The sequence below is a fragment of the Carlito syrichta genome, unplaced genomic scaffold (assembly GCF_000164805.1).
Source record: "Carlito syrichta isolate Samal-C Ts95f unplaced genomic scaffold, Tarsius_syrichta-2.0.1 Scaffold307020, whole genome shotgun sequence".
Lineage (NCBI taxonomy): Eukaryota > Metazoa > Chordata > Mammalia > Primates > Tarsiidae > Carlito > Carlito syrichta.
The window spans coordinates 515,759-534,278 of record NW_007251116.1 but is presented as its reverse complement, the minus strand read 5'-3'; the positions used below and the strand labels follow the sequence as shown (position 1 = coordinate 534,278).

Below are 18,520 nucleotides of genomic sequence, written 5' to 3'. Positions count from 1 at the left end.
GCAGTGGGCGGGCCGGGACTGTGGTCGCCAGCGCCGGGCTTTGTAATTCCCGCGCCCCTTACCTCCGCCCCTCCTGACGGCGCCGGGTTTGAGTTTCCCGAGTCCCCGGCCACGTGGCTCGGCGCGGCCCGGGGGAGGCGGCCGTGCGTCTCCGGGAGCATGCGACCCTCCCCCGGAGCGCCTGGAGGCGAGACCGGCGCACGGCCCACGGTGGAGCTGGAGCTCAGGCCTTTAGCGGTGCTTGGTGCTGAGACGGCGGCACTGGGACTCGAACTCGTGGTGCAGTCACTTCTAACTTCATTCATTCACTCAGCCACCGTTAACCCGGCCCTCGGGGTGCTGATGGTCCTTGAGCTTCGTCTCCCATCCCTCTGGAGCTCACTGTCTAGTAGGGGAGACAAATCAAAGTGTTACAGCCGAACCCGGTTCTTCTGCCCCCTCCCCAGAAAAAACAAACTGACGCAGCCATGTACTACAATGGAGAGTTTAATATCGCAAAGCAGCTAAATGAGGAGGGCGGGATAAATCTCTCAAATCCGCCTCCCTGAAAATTCAGAGGATAAGGTTTTTAAGGGAACTTAGCGGCCAGAGGGATTGGGGCTCTTGATTGGTTGATGATGTCATTGGGAGGTGTTGAGACTGTCTTCCTGGTGATTCTGTGATCTGTGATTCTGTGATCCCTAGTGCTCTGACCCTGGGTAGGAGTTCAGGTCCACCAGTGTACAAAGTCTGAAAAAGATCTCAAATACCATGTTTTAGGTTTTACAGTAGATGCAGCCTATAAAACAATTCCCCTCAACATCTGGTACTAACCCCCCCCCAGCTTGAACCATTATAGAGGCAGTCCAGGAGGAAGGTGTAAGGGGATGTGGAGTCCTTGGAGATTGAAGCCTCTAGTTCTTCAATGGCTTCTTGTCTCCTCAAGCATTTAGAATATGTTGATCAGCCTTGCCCCTCCCCCAGGGATTGGGACATGAAGGTGATTTTCTGTAGGTGATTTCTTTTCTTTCTTTCTTTCTTTCTTTTTTTTTTTTTTTTTGAGCCAGAGTCTCACTCTGTTCCCCAGGCTGGAATGCAGTAGCACTCTCACAGCCACCACAACCTTGACCTGCTGGGCTCAGGCGATCCTTCTGCCTCAGCCTTCCGAGTGGCTAGAACTACAGGTGTGCACCATCACGCCAGGCTAACTTTTTTAATTTATTGTAGAGATGAGGTCTCCCCAAGTTGCCCAGGCTGGTCTCCAACATGTGGGCTCAGGCAGTCTTCTCTCCTCCACCTCCCAAAATGCTGGGATTATAAGCGTGAGCCACCGCGCCCGGCTAGACGATTTCAAGAGAATTACAAAAGTGACTGAGGCTTATTTCCAAAGGAAGTGATGGCAGATTTGAGATCCAAAGGAAAAGATGTTCCGGGCTGAGGTGCAAATGCCCTGTGGTGGGAGGGAGCTTGCATATACTCGCAAGAAAGTCCACTGTGGCTGAAGTGTGGAGTTCAAGCCTATAGATGACAGCAGAGGTGAAGGCAAGTGCTGGCTGGAGCTGCCCAGTGAGCAGTTGGGTCTTCATCTAAAGGGCAGTGTAAGTCACGGGGGGTTTCAGCCAGTGAGACGGTATCCTGAGGAGTCAAATCCCTTTGCTGCAGCGTAGGTTCTAAAGGGTGATGGGCCCAGAGCCGTCGTCTGTGCTGTTCCCAGCCCACTCGGAGTCTCGTTGCCTTTCCCACTCTAGTTAAATCGCTTGACAGATAAGGGGAGGGAGAGATAGTGCCGACCTGTTATAGCACATGCCCAGGCCGAAGGGTCCTGCCCTCATGGTGCGGACAGAGAGCAGACAAGGTAGCAAACACAGGAAACGAGTTAATGGTGTAGGATATCCAGTGATGGTGGGGACTCGTTATAAAAGTAAGGCGGGCGAGGGGGTAAGGAGTGGCAAGTCCCACTGTAGATAGGGTGACCAGGGAAGCCTTGTTAGATGGTGACATTTGGGCAGGGCCCTGAAGGAAGCGAGGGAGTGAGCCGTGGAGCATGTGAGACAACATCGCAGACAGAAGAGTACCAGGGTCCTGTTGAGGGTGGGTGAGGACAGTGAGGAAGCCCTTTTGCCCAGGAGGAGCGGAGTGAGGCTAAGTCCGGAAGTCTTGGTGTGATTGGCCTGCTGTGCTGGGTGCTGACATCTTGCAGACCTGATGGCCACCTGCACGGTGGGCTTTGCTGTTGTCCCCACGTGAGAAAGGGGAGCCTGAAAGCTTGAGGAGGTGAAGAGATGAGCTTGGCCCGTTCGCAGGGGAGCACTGCCTGGCCCCAGGGGCTCCCTCTGGGCTACTCTGCCTGGGTTCAGACCCCCTCCAGCCCCCCACCCATACCCCACGTGGCATAGCCTCACTGGAGCACTCGACACCTGGGTTCTTGACATTTACAGAGATGATGGGCACTCCAGCCTCCGCTCAAAGGCCTGGATTCCACTTGTTCCCTCTGCTTCACCAAGGGGCCAGCACTGTTTGGGATCTCGTTCCAACAGACATCTGGACTGTGGTTGTGCCACCAGGGTGCCTTGGGGTCTGGGCTGTGGTTTGTGCTTTGGGGAGAGTGACTGGCCAGGTCTTTGAAAGCCTTCATAAAGGTCAGGCCTAGGAAAGACCCTGCCTCTCTGTTTGGGTAGTGCCAGGGAGGCTGGAGGCTGGATAAACACTAGCCGCTCAGTGTGTCATCTTAAGAGGTTAGCTGGAATCGTTTGCTCATCATGTCTTGAGAGGTTTGGAGTGGGACAGAGGCAGGGCCAAGCAGACACTTCCCAGAGCAAAAAGACCCTTTCTCAACCCCCCTGTTGAGGTCATGCAGTCTGGGAGAACTGGGCCCAGGGAGGATGCCTGCTATGCCGGGCTGACTGTGGCTCTCTCTTACTTCCCTGCAGAAGATTTTTCTGGCCCAGCCCGTGACCCTTCTGGAGATCTACACGCACTGGCAGCAGTAAGTGGTGGACTGAGGGAGTGAGTGGGGTCACCTCAGGGTGTCGGCTCAGAGTAAGCTTGGGTACACATCTGGTCTAAGGTCTGTCCCTGTGGCACAATGTGGACGCCGTTGTTCCTCCAGGAAGCCAAGTCACACCACATGGATGGGCATCTGGTGTGGGAGGGGACGTTGGGAGCTGTGATTTCTTAAGAACAAAAGCTTCTCACCAGCTTATAATCCACTTGATCAGCACACACTTTTTGGGCACCTGCTGAATGCCAAGTCCCATTCTAAGTAAGGAAGTGAAACCAACATGGCTTCTTCTCTCCTGCTGCTGACATTGTAGTTAGAGAGGTAGACATGAGTCAAGGAAACCCGTGCATGTGAAGTTCCCTGGTAGTAAGGACTATAGAAAGAAGCCCCTGGTCCATAGCCACTACGTGGGGAAGGCTGGCCACGTGTGGGGCTCAGGGGAGGCTTCTCTGAGGCGGTTTTTGGTTGAGAGCTACAGGAAGGTGAGCAGTGAACTAGGTAGCAGGTGGAGAGAGACCGAGGTGTGCCTGGCCGTGGAATTGCTAATGCTGTGGCTGGGGACCGTGCAAGTGCAGTTCACAGTTGACAGGACCTGCCCCTGCCAGGCCTGGGCCCCAATTGTGAGAAACCGTGTCTTACCCCAGAGCATGAGGAACTTACCCTGCACCATGGCAGCACTGGCAGGCTGTGGGCATCATCACCAGGCAGGAGCTCACGGGCTCGAGATGAGGACTCCAAGAGTCACAGCGGGTGAAAGTAGGGCCTGGTAGGGGGAATTCCTCGTTGATGCCCAGAACTGCCTTGTGTACCTGGCTGGAGGGTAGGTCCCTGTGTCAAGCTGGAAGGTAACCCACTTTGGAAGGAAAGATTGCAAGGACATGTCAAGTGCGAAGTGTCTGTGAAGCTTGTAAAGCTTAAAGACGTTTCAAGGAAGGGAATAATCCCAGGATGCATCAACAGAGGAATGGTTTCAGAATGAAGGAGGGGATGATTGTGTTCTCTGCACACACTGGCCTGACCACACTATGAGAGGTGGGGGGGGGAAGGACCTGCAGCATGTCCCATGCGGAATGATAGAGCACTGAATTGTCCTGGATGGAGAAGAGGCAGGTGAGGCACCATTTGCTGGGGCCCTGGGAAGCAGAAGTGAGCCCCACAGGCACCTGCTTTAGGAAAACAGGCTTCAGCTTCTGAATATAAGCACTTGATCATCAGAGTTATCTAAAACTGAGGTCAGCTACAGTGGGAATAGTGAGCTCTCTGTCATCAGAGGTATGTAAGCAAAGACAGAAATGGTGTGGCAGGGGTCCTAGCATCTAATGGAGAGCTAAGGCTCTTGAAAACCCTGTGAGCCCTCGGTACTTGGCTCTTCTCTGCTGCTAAGGTGAGCTCAAAGGACAGGCACACCCGTACTTCCCCACCCTCCCTGAGTTGTCCAGATGTGGGTGTTATTCATAGGATTTCTTTCCCCCAGAAAGCTGCCGCCGTGAGCTGCTCCCCGCATCCTCCCTGCCACCGTCCCCTTCTGAGAGTGAGGGGTGCTGAGCAGAACGAGGACCTTACACCCAAGATGAGGTGTGAGCCTGAGCAACCTAGCTCAAATTCAAACCCAGCAACTAGCTGTGAGACCTTGAGTGAGTTTCTCGGCTTCTCTGAGACTGTCTTCATCTTTAAAATTACAGTAATTGCTCATCGCATTGTGAGGACTAGACCCAGTGGTCTACAGAAAGTGCTAAGGCTTCCACTGGGTGTGTCCCTCAACATTAACTGAGCACCTACCACAAGCCGGCCCTGTTCTTGCTTTAGCTGGGAACAGACCAGAAGAAAAGCCCTGCTCCTGTGGCACTTACCTTCTCTTAGGAGGAGAGGCGGAATACATTGATATGTGTATAAAGGAAATCTGTTTTTACTAGGAGCATCCTGGGAACAAGGTGCCGAACAGCACATCCTAACCCATAGCAGAAGAGTGGCCACCCCAGCTGGAAAACAGGGGGCCTAGATGACAGTGAAACCTGGCGGGGGGAGGGGCAGGGGGTCAGAGGAGGTGATATCTGAAAGTTCAGGGGACTCTGCCATTCGGATGCTTATCCTGCAGATGCCCCAGACTTCCTGTGACCCCAGGCAAGTCACTAGTTGCTTTTGAGACCTGTACTGAGCCCTGAGGACACTGTTGAGCTGCCAGCTCCCCCTCCCCAGGCCACTGGGGTCAAGTCAGGCAGGAAATAGGTAGAATCACAGGAGACAGAGAAAGTGCTCAGAAGAAAGAGAAGCTGGTGGGGCATGGCCTGGGGGAGGGGCAGCCCCAGGGCCTCCCTGGGGAGGCTGCACTAGAGTGGAGGCGGGAAGGACCAGGCAGTCTTCAGAAGGAGGCACAGCACACGCAGCACATTCTGGAGGGAGCCCTGGGTGCCCACATGGGCCACCCCTCTTCCCTAGTGACTGTGGCTACCGCTGCGTAATGTCATCAGGCACCCCTGATTACTCTGAAGACTAATCAAGAATTGTAAGAGCACTCTATGAAATGAGTGAAAATGCAGAACACATCTACACTATGTGCCATTGCTGTGTAAACACTCTGTACTCAGTTCCCTCGGGGGCTGGGAGGATGTGGGACGTTTCATGTCTTCAAATCTCAGGGAGTTGGTCATCACCCATCACCCCATTGGTTCAGACAGTCACCCTCATCCTGCAGGACCTCGGAGCTTGGCCGGAAGCGGAAGGCAGAGGGCGATGCGGCTCTACAGGCCAAGAAGGCCCGCGTGTCAGACCCCATCAGCAGCTCGGAGAGCTCGGAGGAGGAGGAGGAGGAAGAGGCAGAAGCCAAAACCACCAAAGCCAGTAAGAAAGAGTCCTGTGTGCAAGGTGCTGCAGAGGCCTGGGCTTCCCTGTGAGGCCCCCATCATTGGGCTGGCAGGGAACCCAGCCTGTACCTGTGGGAACGGGCTATGGGACCCTGGGTTGTTCAGGGCAGAGTCTACCCCCAGCTCCTCTTCAGGGAGCCTGGGAAGACAGGCCCTTCCAGGACACATGGGGAGGGCCCACGTTCGGTTGCAGCAGGCCCTTGAGCCCTTCCTTCATGCCAGGCGTTGTGTCCTCGGCTCTCGGATCTGGCTAGGCTCTTGCAGTCTCCTTTGGTGGACGGCAGCCTGGGGTTGTCTTCTCACAAGCTCCAGGCGATTCTGATGAGCTGGAAGAAGACAACATTCTCAGAAGCACTGCCAGAGCTGGGTAGTAGGTAGCAGGCAGCCCCTCTTCTGAGTGCCTGCACTGTCTTGGAGCTGCTAGTCCCCCTTATTCTGGAGTGTGCACATCACCCCTAGAAGCTGCTAGACACTCAGTGTTAGTGCAGTGGTGGGGGTGGCCCATCCGAGGCCTTCCTGGCCCAGCTCCCCGACTCCCAGGGCTCCTGGTGCTCTCCCATAGCAGCCACAAGAGAGAGGAGTTGCTGCATCTTCTATGCATCGTATTAGTATTTTTTGGTTACATAGAAAACAGTTTTTTGATTTTTTTTTTTTTTTTTGAGTTGAAGTCTCACTCTGTCGCCCAGACTGGAGTGCAGTGGTGTTCTTCCAGCCACCGCAGCCTCAACCTGTTGGGCTCCGGCGATCCTTCTGCTTCAGCCTTCCAAGTAGCTGGAACTACAGGCGTGTGCTACCATGCTCGGCCAATTTTTTGATTTATTGTAGAGATGAGGTCTTGCCAAGTTGGCCAGGCGAGTCTTGAACCCGCGGGCTCAGGCAATCCACTCACCTTGGCCTCCCAAAGCACGGGATTACAGGCTGAGCCACCGAGCCTGGCCAGTTTTTTGATTTTCAAATACATTTTGCAATTATAAAATGCAGGATTCTGTACAGTGTTCCTTGTAGAATATTAGAAAATTACTTTGAAGCAAAGCAGGAAAAAATTACCTATATTCTTACCACCTACAATTTAGCAAATTATTTTTCCTGAGGCTGCGCTTTTTTTTTTTTTTTTTTTAAATAGAAGGTCTCGCTCTGTCACCCAGGCTGGAGTGCAATGACATGATCATAGCTCATTATGGCCTTGAACTCCTGGGCTCAAGCAGTCCTCTTGCCTCTGTTTCCTGAGTCTCTGGGACTGCAGGCATGTGCCACCATGCCTGGATAATTTTTTCAATTTTTTATAAAGAAAGGCTCTTGCTATGGTGCCCAGGTTGGTCTCAAACTCCTAGCCTCATGTAATCCTCCTACTTCAACCTTTCTAGTCACTGGGGTTGTAGGCATAAGCCACTGTGCCTGGCTTCCTGATCCTGCTTTTAAAGTTGTTTGAGATCATACTAGATATGTATTTTATATCTTATTTAATCTTAAATCATAAATGCAGATCAAGTTCACTTTGAACTATACAAAAGCATCTAGGAGAAAAGTGGAAGGCTTCCTCTTCTCCTGCCCGGCTCCCCTTGCGTTCCCTCCGTGCGTCTTGGGTGGGGAGCTTTTAAGGCTTCTCCTGTGCCTGCAGTCATGCAGATATGCATACATGCATGCCCATATGCAGATCTACACATCATCCTAAACGAATGATGAGATTCCATACTGACTGGCTGTTTGGTTATTAGTTTTATTAACTGTGATCATGGAATTGTAATGATACCTCCTTTTGGTTTCTTCCCTTTTTTGTTTTTTTTTTGAGATGGGTTCTCACTATGTTGCCCAGGCTGGTCTCGAACTCCTGGCCTTAAGTGATCCTCCCACTTTGACCTCTTGAGTGTATAATTATACCTTTTAAAGTGTCCTCAGGCTGATACAGTGGCTCAAGCCTGTAATCCCAGCACTTTGGGAGGCTAAGGCGAGAGGATTGCCTGAGCTCAGGGGTTCGAGACCAGCCTGGGCAGCTTGGTGAGACCTTGTCTCTACAATAAATCAAAAAATAAGCTGGGCATGGTAGCGTGTGCCTGTAGTTCCAGCTACTTGGAAGGCTGAAGTGGAAGGATCGCCTGAGCCCAGGTTGAGGCTGCGATGGCAGTGAGTGTGCCACTGCACTCCAGCCTGGGCAATAGAGTGAGACTCTGACTCAAAAAAATAAATAAAGTGTCCTCAGTGGGAGAAACATGCTGAAATGTTTGTGAGCAACATGATAGGATGGCTGATGCTTTCTTCAAAATGATGCATGATGTGGGAGAGCAGATGAGACAATAGATGAAATAAGATTAGCCATAGTTGCTAATGGGTAGTGCTGAGTGATTCTTCCTCTCTACTTATGAATGTGCATAAAATTTTCCATAATTTAAAGAGAGAGATGGAGCCAAGTATCAGGAAAAGAATTAGATCACACCATTCATCTCAGCAACATCCTCTTTAGCAAGAAGTCACCTAAGACCTAGATCTAAGGAGATCATACCCTAGTGTGAAAGGCTCGCAAGCCTGCGAATTGCAGCAGCTCCCAGGTCTGAGGCTCCTGGTTCAACTGCCTCTCCACTGAGAAGCTCTTGAATTGTGAGCAGCTTTCTCTGAACCTGGGGCTGCCTGACAGCCAGCAACTTGCGAGCACGGTGTGGCAGCCTGTGTGGACAAGTGCCTCTGGCACTGTGTGGTGCCTCTGTAGTAGGAGGTGATGGGAGCCCATCCTTTCCCTCTGGGGCCTGCGTGTTCCATGCCATGGGGAGCTAGGAGTCCATAGAGTACAGAGCACGCCTTCCATGTTCCCTTCTCTCGATCCTGGTGGGCATGGCTCATGCCACAGGCTTCTTTCCCACGCAACTGGACTGGGTCGAAGATCCACCAGCCAGAGTCAGGCAGTTGGTGCCATGGAACCGCTGGGGAGGTGAGCCTGTTTGCTGTTCTCAGGTGAGGGAAGGCTGGTCTGGCTCATCTGGTGGGTGTTTGTGTCTTGCAGCCCTAAAGCCGGCGTGTACCAACTCCTCTACCCTGGCAATAGGCTTACCATCAAGCATGAAGGAAAAAGCCACGGTGAGTGAGACAGCCTTCTAGGCTGTCACCTGTGAGAGTGGAGATGCCCTGTGTCAGAGGACAGGGTCGTGAGTAGTTGCCCAACTGTATTTACATCTTGACCTGTAGCACCTGCTGTGGTATCTTGGTGAGGCCCTTCGCCACTCTGGGCCTCAGTTTCCTTTTCTGTAAGATAAGGATGGTGTGTACTGCAGTGGGTGCCTGGGACGGACCCACCTTCTGTGCCTGGGACGGACAGCTTTCCCTCCTTCGTCCCTGCTAGTCCTTGGTCACTCAGCAGATCTTCACCAACAGCTGTAAGGTCCAGGCACTGAGCTGGGCAATGGGAACACCGAGGCGAATGAGACACCTGTCATGTTTCCGAAACTTTAAAGGTGTTTCTGAACCAGAAGCTACGTAGAAAGGACGGTGTCATTTTCTAATAATCCAGAAAGCTGTGTCGCCAGCATTTGTGCACAAAGGACTGTGCCTCTGAAGTTGCCTGGAGCATTCTCAACAATGTGTGAAAGTAATTAGAAATCATGGTCATGTCCACAGCAGACTGCTGCATAGCCTAGCAAGTAACCACTGTGTCCTAAGAGCTGTGATTCCTTCTCAGCGCCCTGAGAGGGGAGGTACTATTTTTGGCCCCACTTTAAAGATGGGGAAACAAATGAAGGTGATTTGCTCAAACTCACATAGCCAGGAGGTGCAGGTTGTGCTTGCTTGCGGGAGCCTGTGTACCTGACTCTCTGCTGTGCCAGCGTGTCTCTCACTCTCACTTCGTGTAGACAAAGACAGAGAAAGGCAGCAGAACGGGGAACTCCATGCCACACCCTGTGTCCGGGAAGACGGTGGCCCACCTCCTCTCTGGGAGTTCACCTAGGAAGTCCACAGAGCCTTCTGCTAATACCGTCTTGGTCTCAGAAACAGAGGAGGAGGGCAGCGTCCCAGTCCGTGGAGCCACTGCCAAGCCAGGTAAGCCCCCACCGCTAGGAGCCCCCAGGGTTCAGGCTGACAGGACAGCCTGTCACTGTGTGTCAAGCTCTAGGATGGTCTGGAATTCAAAAGTTTGTCCCCATGGCAGCCAGGGCCCCTTACCTTAGGCCATTTCCCCACCCTGGAGGAGGGCGGGCTGCTGCAGGGACCATGCTGCAGGCTGAGCTGCCTGGGTGGAGCTTGAGCACTTCTGGCTTGTGACTCCCCAGCAGGTTCCAGGGACCGCTGTGCAGGCTCAGAGACTATAGGGAAAGGCCCGGTTTGCCTCCTTCTCGCGTAAGATAGCCGCTTGCCCAGCCCGTGTGAACCGTTTGGTACTGGTGCATGTCTGTTGGGTCCTATTAGGGCCCTTGCCAGGGCCCCACTCTGCAGGAACGCAGGGATCGGGCTGGGCCCCCATCCAAAGGGGCTTCTGTGGCTCTGCACACAGGAGGTGCTGGGACAAGCAGGCAGGCAGGTCCGGAAAGGGAGTTCCTCAGTCCCCTCCATGTTGTCCCTCAGGGCTGGTGTCAGCGGGCCAGGCCAGCAGCTCCAGCGAGGACTCCAACAGCTCCAGCGATGAGACAGACGTGGAGGTAATGCTTAGCCTTGGGCGCTGCCCTTCCCAAGCCTCTGGCCCTCCGAGGAGCCTCCCAGGTCTTCAGACATCAGTGGGCCCAGCTCAGTTCAGCATCTGTGTAGAGTGATGGGGGCAGTGGGAGGGAGTGGAGCCCGAGGTGCTTCCTATACTCCAAGCATGTGGGAGAAGGGAGCGACCTGTAAGGCCAGGAAAGCTTCTTAGAGCGAGGCCCTGGGGCTCCGTGGGGAAGGGTGGGGAGGTAGGCGTCCAGCAGGAGGAGACATGAGAACCAGACCTGGGGCAAGAGTATGGTGGTCACGTGGAGTGTTCTGCCAAGAGGGTCTGGGCCCACTGTGAACACTAGGCCTGGGCACCTGGCCAGAGTTGGGCGGGACTCAGTCCGTAGCCTTGTCTCTTCTCTGAGCTTTGACCTGGGAGAGACCTCTGCAGGCTCTTCCTTGTTGCATACCTACTAAGCGCTAGACCTAGGGGATGCAGGGAGGGTCCTTGCATGCTTGACTATGGCAACAGCTACTCTGAAGGGAAAACGCGGGGCCGTGGGGTCCATGATGAGTGGGCATGAGCAGAAGGAGCAGTGTGTGCCAGTCCGAGGCAGAGTGAGCTGGGTGCTTTTTGACAACATAGATCTGAAATTAACAAGTAAGGGGAAAGTGACACGAGACAAGGTCACAAGAAGGCAGGGGCCAGTTCCACATGAGTTTGCATGTTATTCTCAGGGCTCTAAGAAGCCACAGCAGGGCTTTGGGCACCAGAGCCAGAGTGGCCTGGCTGATGTTTCACGATTGCCAGCTGCAGCCTGGATTGGAGGGCAGTGCAGAGTAAACCCATGAGGCTTGTAGGGGCAGTTGGAGTTGCCCTGGCAGGAGACACTGGGGGCTGAGGCCATGGTGCCACAGCTGGAAAGACATTTTTAGAGGGACAGCCAGCAGGAGCTGGAGATGGGCTGACCTAGTGCCTGGGGAGCTTTCCTTACTGTCCTTCCTTGGTTGAGACCTCACCCCTTCTACCCTGGACCTGACTGGGGCCTGTTGTCCACCTTCTGTTCTCACCTTATACCTCCAGCCATAAGGACGCCCTGGTTTCTATAGGTCCAGGCCTTGCCAAAGGAAAGGGGCCATCCTGGCTCTGGGAACCTGGACCCTACACACAGCCTGGTATGCTAGGGGCCATGCAGGATTCCTCAGCAGTGAGGAAGACTTGGACGCCCCAGAAACCTGGGCCATGCGGGTTCTGGCATGTCATAGAGGAAGTCACTGCCTTGGAAGCATCAGGATTTTATTTTATTTTATTTATTTATTTTTGGGTGGGGGATCTCACTCTGTCACCAAGACCAGAGTGCAGTGGCTGCTCCCGGCCACTGCAGCCTCAACCTGCTGGGCTCCGGCGATCCTTCCACCTCAGCCTTCCAAGTAGCTAGAACTACAGGCGTGCACTACCACACGCTGCCAATTTTTTTGATTCATTGTAGACACGAGGTCTCACCAAGTTGCTCAGGCGAGTCTCGAACCCGCAGATTCAGGCAATCCACTCACCTCAGCCTCCCAAGGTGCGGGATTACAGGCTGAGGCACTGAGCCTGTAATCAGAATTTTAGAAGTCTGGAAGAGCTCACAGAAGGAAAGCACGTGTACAAGGTCTTGGCAAGCCAGTGGCATGACTGGCGTTCGGTTCCTGGCCTCCCAGTCTTTGGGATGGCTCATGATGAGACACTTGAGCGTGAGTACAGACAGGGCTGTGCTGTCTTGAGAGAGAGGCTGCCCCTCCCAAGCTAAACCCTGGGTGCTAGGTAGGAGATAGGTGTCATAGCTGAGAGTTCTGTTCACAGAGCCAGACAGCCACAGGTTCTAGTTGGAGCTCTGCCCTTTCCCATTGCTCGTGAAGGATTTAACCTCTTTGAACCCCTGGTACTTTTCTGGAAAATGGGTATAGAAATAATTTCTATCTCGGGGAATTTGAAAATCAAATGGCATTGGGAATGAGCCTTATAAACCCTGAGCGCCTCATCTGGAAGCCTGGGGGAAATGGTTGGTGTCCTTCACTTTCTACTTCTACTCCCTCGTTCCAGGTGAAGCCCTCTGTGAAACCAGCCCAGGTCAGGGCCCCGCCAGCCCCCTCTAAGGCATCTCCAGTGGGCAGGACAGCCCCAGCCCTGGGAAAGGTGGGGAGTGCAGGACCCCAGGTCAGAGGAGGTGCTCTGCCTCCGGCCAAGGGGCCCGGTAAGTCCGGAGAGAAGACTGAGAGTAGCGAGGAGCCATCTGGAAGTGAGGAGGAGGCCCCCGCAGGAACCCCCCGCCAGGTGAGGCCAAGAGGGCTGCCAGCAGGCTAGACTGCCGGAAGCACCTTTGCTGAGGATACTCGCCCTGGAGCTGGGTGTGGGAGGCAGGGCCATGTTCCACGCAGCACCCTGGGTACCTTCTTCCCCTTGGATTTCCCGAACCCACTGCCGGTGACCTCTCCTTTTTGCCCCTGCCTCCTAGTCTGGTAAATGGGCTATTCGTCCTACCATGAGGACACTTGAGAAGCTCTCATCACCTGGTTTTATGTCTTTAAGCTGCACTAGCCTTGAGCAGGCCGGCACCATGTTAGCTGCAGGGGGCCCAGTTACCGCCATGTCTGCTGGGACCCTGCCCTGGGGCATGGCCAGGCCCGCAGTCCCCATGGCTCTGGGTGCCTCTCAAGGCAAACCAGAGAGGCTAGGAAGCTGTGGGAACCAGAGCAGTGGAGAGTGTGGGTGAGGGCGACCCTAACCCTCCCCCAGGCTTGGGGCAGGATGGTGAGGGGCAGGCAGCGAATAAGCAAGATAGGCAAGACCCCTCGTGTTCCACACAGTAAGCGTAAGGGTTGTCCGGTGGGGCAGAGGAGTGGCAGAGTGATCAAGGAAGGCGCGAGGGAGGGGATGTCTGCCAAGGCCCTGGGGTGGAGTGGGCATGGGCTTGGGACAGGGCAGCGTGCCGGCTCTGCAGGTTCTGCTGTGCCCAGAGCTGCTGAGCGTGGTGTGGCGTCCGTCTTTCAGGGGCGCGAACATGAACTTCTGCGTCACGTCTACTTTCCCTCCGTTGGCTCAGAAATGTAAAAAGAGCACGCCAGCAAATCCTGGAGTAGTGGCACCAGCGTGGGAAAGTTCTTAGAGCTGCTGTTCTCTGGGTGGTTGGCCCAGGGCTGGGCGGCCCAGGCCTGACCGGGGCGACCGGGGCCTGCCTCTGCTGAAGCCCCAGAGCAGTACGAAGCCCCAGGAGGGGTTGGCGAAGAGGGTTTAGGCAGGGTCCTTTCCTCCTGGGGCCAAGGACGTGCCTCCCAGGGATCCTGCCGTTCTCTACGTGTAAATGTCCAGACAGATCACACACGCCCCATCCCTTCTGCACTATAGATAGCCTCTGTTCCCAAGGCTTCCCATCCTCCCCTGGGGCCTCTGCACACCCCTCTCCACAGCCTAATCAGACAGGCACCCACAGCAGGGCCTGTGCCCTGCGCTCTCAGATGATGGGAGCCAGCCCACGACAGGCTGTAGCTAGGGTGGCCCTAACAAGGTGGTGCCCGTCTAGACCAGGGACTGAGGAGGCTAGGAGAAGTGAGTAGGAGGTATGAACGCCCTGGGAGGAGGCTGTTGTGGCTGGAGCAGCAGTCACGTTGGGGGTGAAGAGGGCAGCAGGGGGTCTAGTGAGCCCCGTAAGGCCCCTGGGCTTTCTCCTGTAGGTGTCGCAGAAGGTTTTCAGAAGCAGAAAAAACTGCCTCTTCTCTTTTACTAGGTAAAGGCCTCTGAGAAAACTCTCCAGGTTGGAGCTGCCCCAGCCCCTGCCAAGGGGACCCTTGGGAGAGGGGCAGCCCCAAACCCCCCCGGGAGGGCAGCGCCTGCCACCACCCCGGCCCAGGTGGGGAAGCAGGAGGAGGACTCAGAGAGCAGCAGCAAGGAGGAGTCGGACAGCGAAGAGGAGACACCGGCTGCCGCAGCCTCCCTTCAGGTGAGGCCGAGGGAGGGAGACCCTGTGTGGCCAGGCCCTCCCAGAAGACCTCCTCGGGAAGGCTGTCCCACCCTGTGCTAGAGCCCAGGCGCATCTCATACCCCAGCCCCCTCCCTCCACATGGCATGATGCCATCTGTCCTGTGTCCTCACGCCTACCCTCTGGGCTCCTTGCCCTCATTCTGTTCCTTCAGGCAAAGCCCTCAGGGAAGACCCCTCAGCTCAGAGCTGCCTCAGCCCCCTCCAAGGAGTCCCCCAGGAAAGGGGCTGCCCCAGCACCTCCTGGGAAAGCAAAGCCGGCCGCTGCCCAGGCTCAGGTGGGAAAGCAGGAGGAAGACTCGGAAAGCAGCAGTGATGAGGAGTCAGACAGTGAGGGGGAGGGGCCGGCAGCCAGGACCCCAGCCGGGAGTGCAGCTCAGGTGAGGCTGGAAGACACTGACAGACCCCTGTGGCCTGTGCTTCCCTGCTGTGCCTGGAACCCTCACACATCCTTACACCGCCCTCTGGGTTCCCCTCCATGACCCTGTCCTTTGGCTCTCCCAGGCAAAGCCCTCGGGGAAAACATTCCAGGTGAGCCCTGCCCCCACCCTGCCTGTGGGGTCTTCTGGAAAAGGCGCCAGCCCAGCACTCCCCAGGATGGCAGTGCCTGTCGCTGCCCAGGTCCAGGCGGGGAAGCAGGGGGAGGACTTGGGGAGCAGCAGCGAGGAGTCAGATAGCGAGGATGAGGCACCCACACTGGTGACTCCGTCCCAGGTGAGTCTCCTGGAAGCCTCTTTCCCTCTGGTGACACCTGCATGGCTTCCAGCCCAGCCTCCTCGCTCACTGGGTCTCGCCTGCCTCCTTGGTCTGTGTCTGCACATCTGCCCTTGGAGCCCCTCCTGATTCTGTATGTCTCCCTCCAGGCCAAGCCCTCAGGGAAAACCCTCCAGGTCAAAGCCACCTCAAGTCCTGCCAAGGGACCCGCTCAGAAGGCAGGGCCCGCAGCCCCCCTGGTCAAGACCGAAAGGCCCGAGGAAGACTCTGAGAGCAGTGAGGAGTCCTCTGGCAATGAGGTGGAGGCTCCAGCAACCATGGCCCCAGCTCAGGTGAGGCCCAGGGAAGGCTGTTGCATCATCAGCCCCACATGCCAGAAGCCCCATGAGGAACTGTACTCCCTGCATCAGAACATGGGTTCTGGCTGGTGGAAGGGCAGCAGTGGGCCCCAACCCAGAGCAGACGGGGCTCTGAGTCCAGGAGCTTCTCCAGCCTCTGTCTTCGGTGTTCGCTCAGGCAAAACCAGTTCTGAAAACTCCTCAGCCCAAGGCCTCCCCAAGGAAAGGCACTGTCAGTGCCAACGCATCTGCCAAGGCTGCCCCCAGGAAAGCGGGGGCAGCAGCTTCCTCGGCCTGCCCACCCCCAGCTGCGACCCGAGGCACCCACAGGCCAGAGCAGGGCTCTTCAAGCAGTGAGGAGTCGGAGAGCGAAAAAGAGGAGACCATGTCTGCAGTCATGGTGGGACAGGTGAGGCTTCTGGGCAGGCTGGCCTGTGGGTGGCCCCGAATGGTCCTCTGGGCTCCTGTGGGACGCCTCTTCCTCTTGTCATCCCAGGCAAAGCCTGTGGGGAAAGGCCCCCAAGCAAAAGCTGCTTCTGCGCCTGCAAAGGGGCCCTCAGGGAAAGGGGCCATCCCAGGGCTCCCTGGGAAGACGGGGCTTATCGTTGCCCAGGTCAAGACTGAGGCTCAGGAAGACTCCGAGAGCAGTGAGGAGGAATCAGACAGTGAGGATGCGTCTGTGACCCCAGCACAGGTGAGGCCTTGGGGCAGCTGGCCTGTCCCCCACACCCATGTCTGCTCCAGGGCTGAAGCTTGTTGGGGGCCACCTCCTTCCACTTTTCACTGCATGTGTCCCCTGCCTGGCAAGATTCTGTGGAGTCCCACCTCACCAGGTGCTGCCTGGCTCTCGGGGAGTTCCCACGTGGGAGAGGCACAGACATGGCACAGTCCTTCCATGTGGTGTGATGGAGGCTATGTGCCTGGGCTGCAGTGTGCCAGTCAGTGAGAGCATCTGCCCCGTGGCTGGAGGTGTGTTCCAGCCGAAGAACCTGTGTGAGGCCAGGTCACAGAGAAGCCCCAGTTCGAGTGACTCACCGCCGGCAGCACTGCCTGCAGGATCGCGCCACGGTGCAGTGGCAGAAAGGCCAGGGGCTGGAGCCAGGTTGCCTGGGGTCAGGTGCTCGCTCCGTCCTGGCAGGTGGCCTCAGCTGTGGAGGCCCCTGCCTGCCCTCACGGGTTTGGGTGAGAATGGGGAGGTCTCACCGGCTGCTCCACATGGGTCTGCTTACTGCACACTCGCTGTCACCCTGAGGGCAGAGTAGAGTCAGGAGTCAGATCCCCAGCCTGGGAAGAGCTGGGCATCGGAGCTGCCTCGCTCCTCCCCCTGCACTCACCACTCCCTGTTGATTCTTTTTCTATAACCACTCAGAAGTTAGTCATTTTATTTTTCCCGGTACCAGAGCACACATTTCTATGGAATTGTTGTACCTCCAGCTCGCTGTTGTCTTGTGGGCCTGAAGGTCCCAAAGGGTCCTCTTGAGGCCCCCCCGAGTCTTGCCGGCAGGCCCCTCCCCTTCTCCAGGCCTAGAGCTTGTGCTGTCCTCATTCAGGTCACTTAAATACCTGTCTTCCCATCTGAGCCTCCCGCCTGGCCATGGGGTTGTCCTATTTTTATTCTTTGGACCATGAGTTGTTTAATTTCCACATACCAGGGATTACCTGGGTTTCTTTTTGTGGTTGACTTCTAATTCAATCATACTGCAATTGGAGAACATATTTTATATGACTGCAGTCCTTTTTTGTGCACTGAGGAGGTTTGCTAGGTCAAGTTAATCTTGCTGTTCTTGGTTTTGCCTGCTTTCTTTTTTTTTTTTTTTGAGGTAGAGTCTCACTCTGTTGCCCTGGCTGGAGTGCAGTGGCATGCTGCTCACAACCACCAGAGTCTCAGCCGGCTGGGCTAAGGCGATCCTTCTGCCTCAACCTTCCAAGTAGCTGGAACTACAGGCATCACCATGTCCAGCTAATATTTTTATTTATTGTAGAGACGAGGCCTTGCAAGTTGCCCAGGCTGGTCTCAAACCCCTGGGCTCAGGCAGTCTACTCGCCTCAGCCTCCCAATGTGCTGGGATTAAAGGCTTGAGCCACTAGGCCTGGCTGGTTTTGCTTTCTTACGTTCAGTGTGAAAGATGTCACTCTCCTCCACATGACTTCCTTGGTCACACATGCTGCCAGCTTGGTCACACATGATCTGCGCTGTAGGGACTTGTCCTCTTGAAGTCCTGACTTCATTCACTTGCCTCATTTGGATGAGGGACCCTGGGAGGTGGGGCATCACCTGGCACCGACCAGTGACATCTTGGCATGAGGCTGGGGCCTAGAGAAGCCACCAGATCCCTCTCTGTTTCACATGTGCAAGGCTTGTACTAACCCTGCCTGGAATTCACCCTGGGAATTGCCCTCCATCTTGCTTTCATCTTTCTAGGTATTTGTTGACGTCCCTGGCTGGTCTTTAGAGCTTCTTTGGCTATCAGTTAAGATTCGGTTACACTGAAGAAAATCTCCAACAACAATGGTTTTCCGTCTTGCTCTGCCATCTCAAGCACCTAGCTCCCGCTTCATAGGCTAAGGCGGCTGCTTGAGTGCCATCTGTTACCTCAGCATTCCATGCAGCTGAGAACAGGAAGAGCCATGCTTCCTACCTTGTGTGGCACTTGGCTCACATTCCATTAGCCAGACCTAATGGCAGGGCTTCTAGCTGAAGGGAGCTCAGAGCACACCTTCGTTCTGAGTGGTCTTGTGCTCGGCTAACACCACGAAGTGCATTAATCATGAGTTTATCCAAGTGTGTATTGTGTGCTGGGCACCACTTTAAATGCTGAATCTCCCCTTTAACCCTCACAGTAGCCCATGGGTGGCCCTTAGAGTATCCCCATATTATAGAGGGTGATACAGAGACCCAGTGAGGTTCACCCAGCTCTTAGATGGAGGAGCGAGAATCAGGTCAGGTGTCTGGCTCAGAGCTGGTCTTCTTGGCTCGCAGCCCTGCAACATCTCACTGCCCCACAAC

The 18,520-nt window shown here is 55.3% G+C and overlaps 1 protein-coding gene across 1 annotated transcript in view; it reads left to right on the top strand.

The window, feature by feature from the left end:
* Window positions 1-159: 159 nt before the first annotated feature.
* The window catches only part of TCOF1 (treacle ribosome biogenesis factor 1), a 36,563-nt gene continuing 18,202 nt past the window's right edge, over window positions 160-18,520 (top strand). Inside the window, 13 exon segments of the mRNA XM_021715346.1 lie at window positions 160-237; window positions 2,910-2,965; window positions 5,673-5,818; window positions 8,834-8,907; window positions 9,678-9,864; window positions 10,387-10,460; window positions 12,530-12,760; window positions 14,211-14,477; window positions 14,479-14,841; window positions 14,966-15,175; window positions 15,325-15,507; window positions 15,692-15,922; window positions 16,010-16,207. Coding sequence (XP_021571021.1) covers window positions 160-237; window positions 2,910-2,965; window positions 5,673-5,818; window positions 8,834-8,907; window positions 9,678-9,864; window positions 10,387-10,460; window positions 12,530-12,760; window positions 14,211-14,477; window positions 14,479-14,841; window positions 14,966-15,175; window positions 15,325-15,507; window positions 15,692-15,922; window positions 16,010-16,207 — 2,298 coding nt within the window.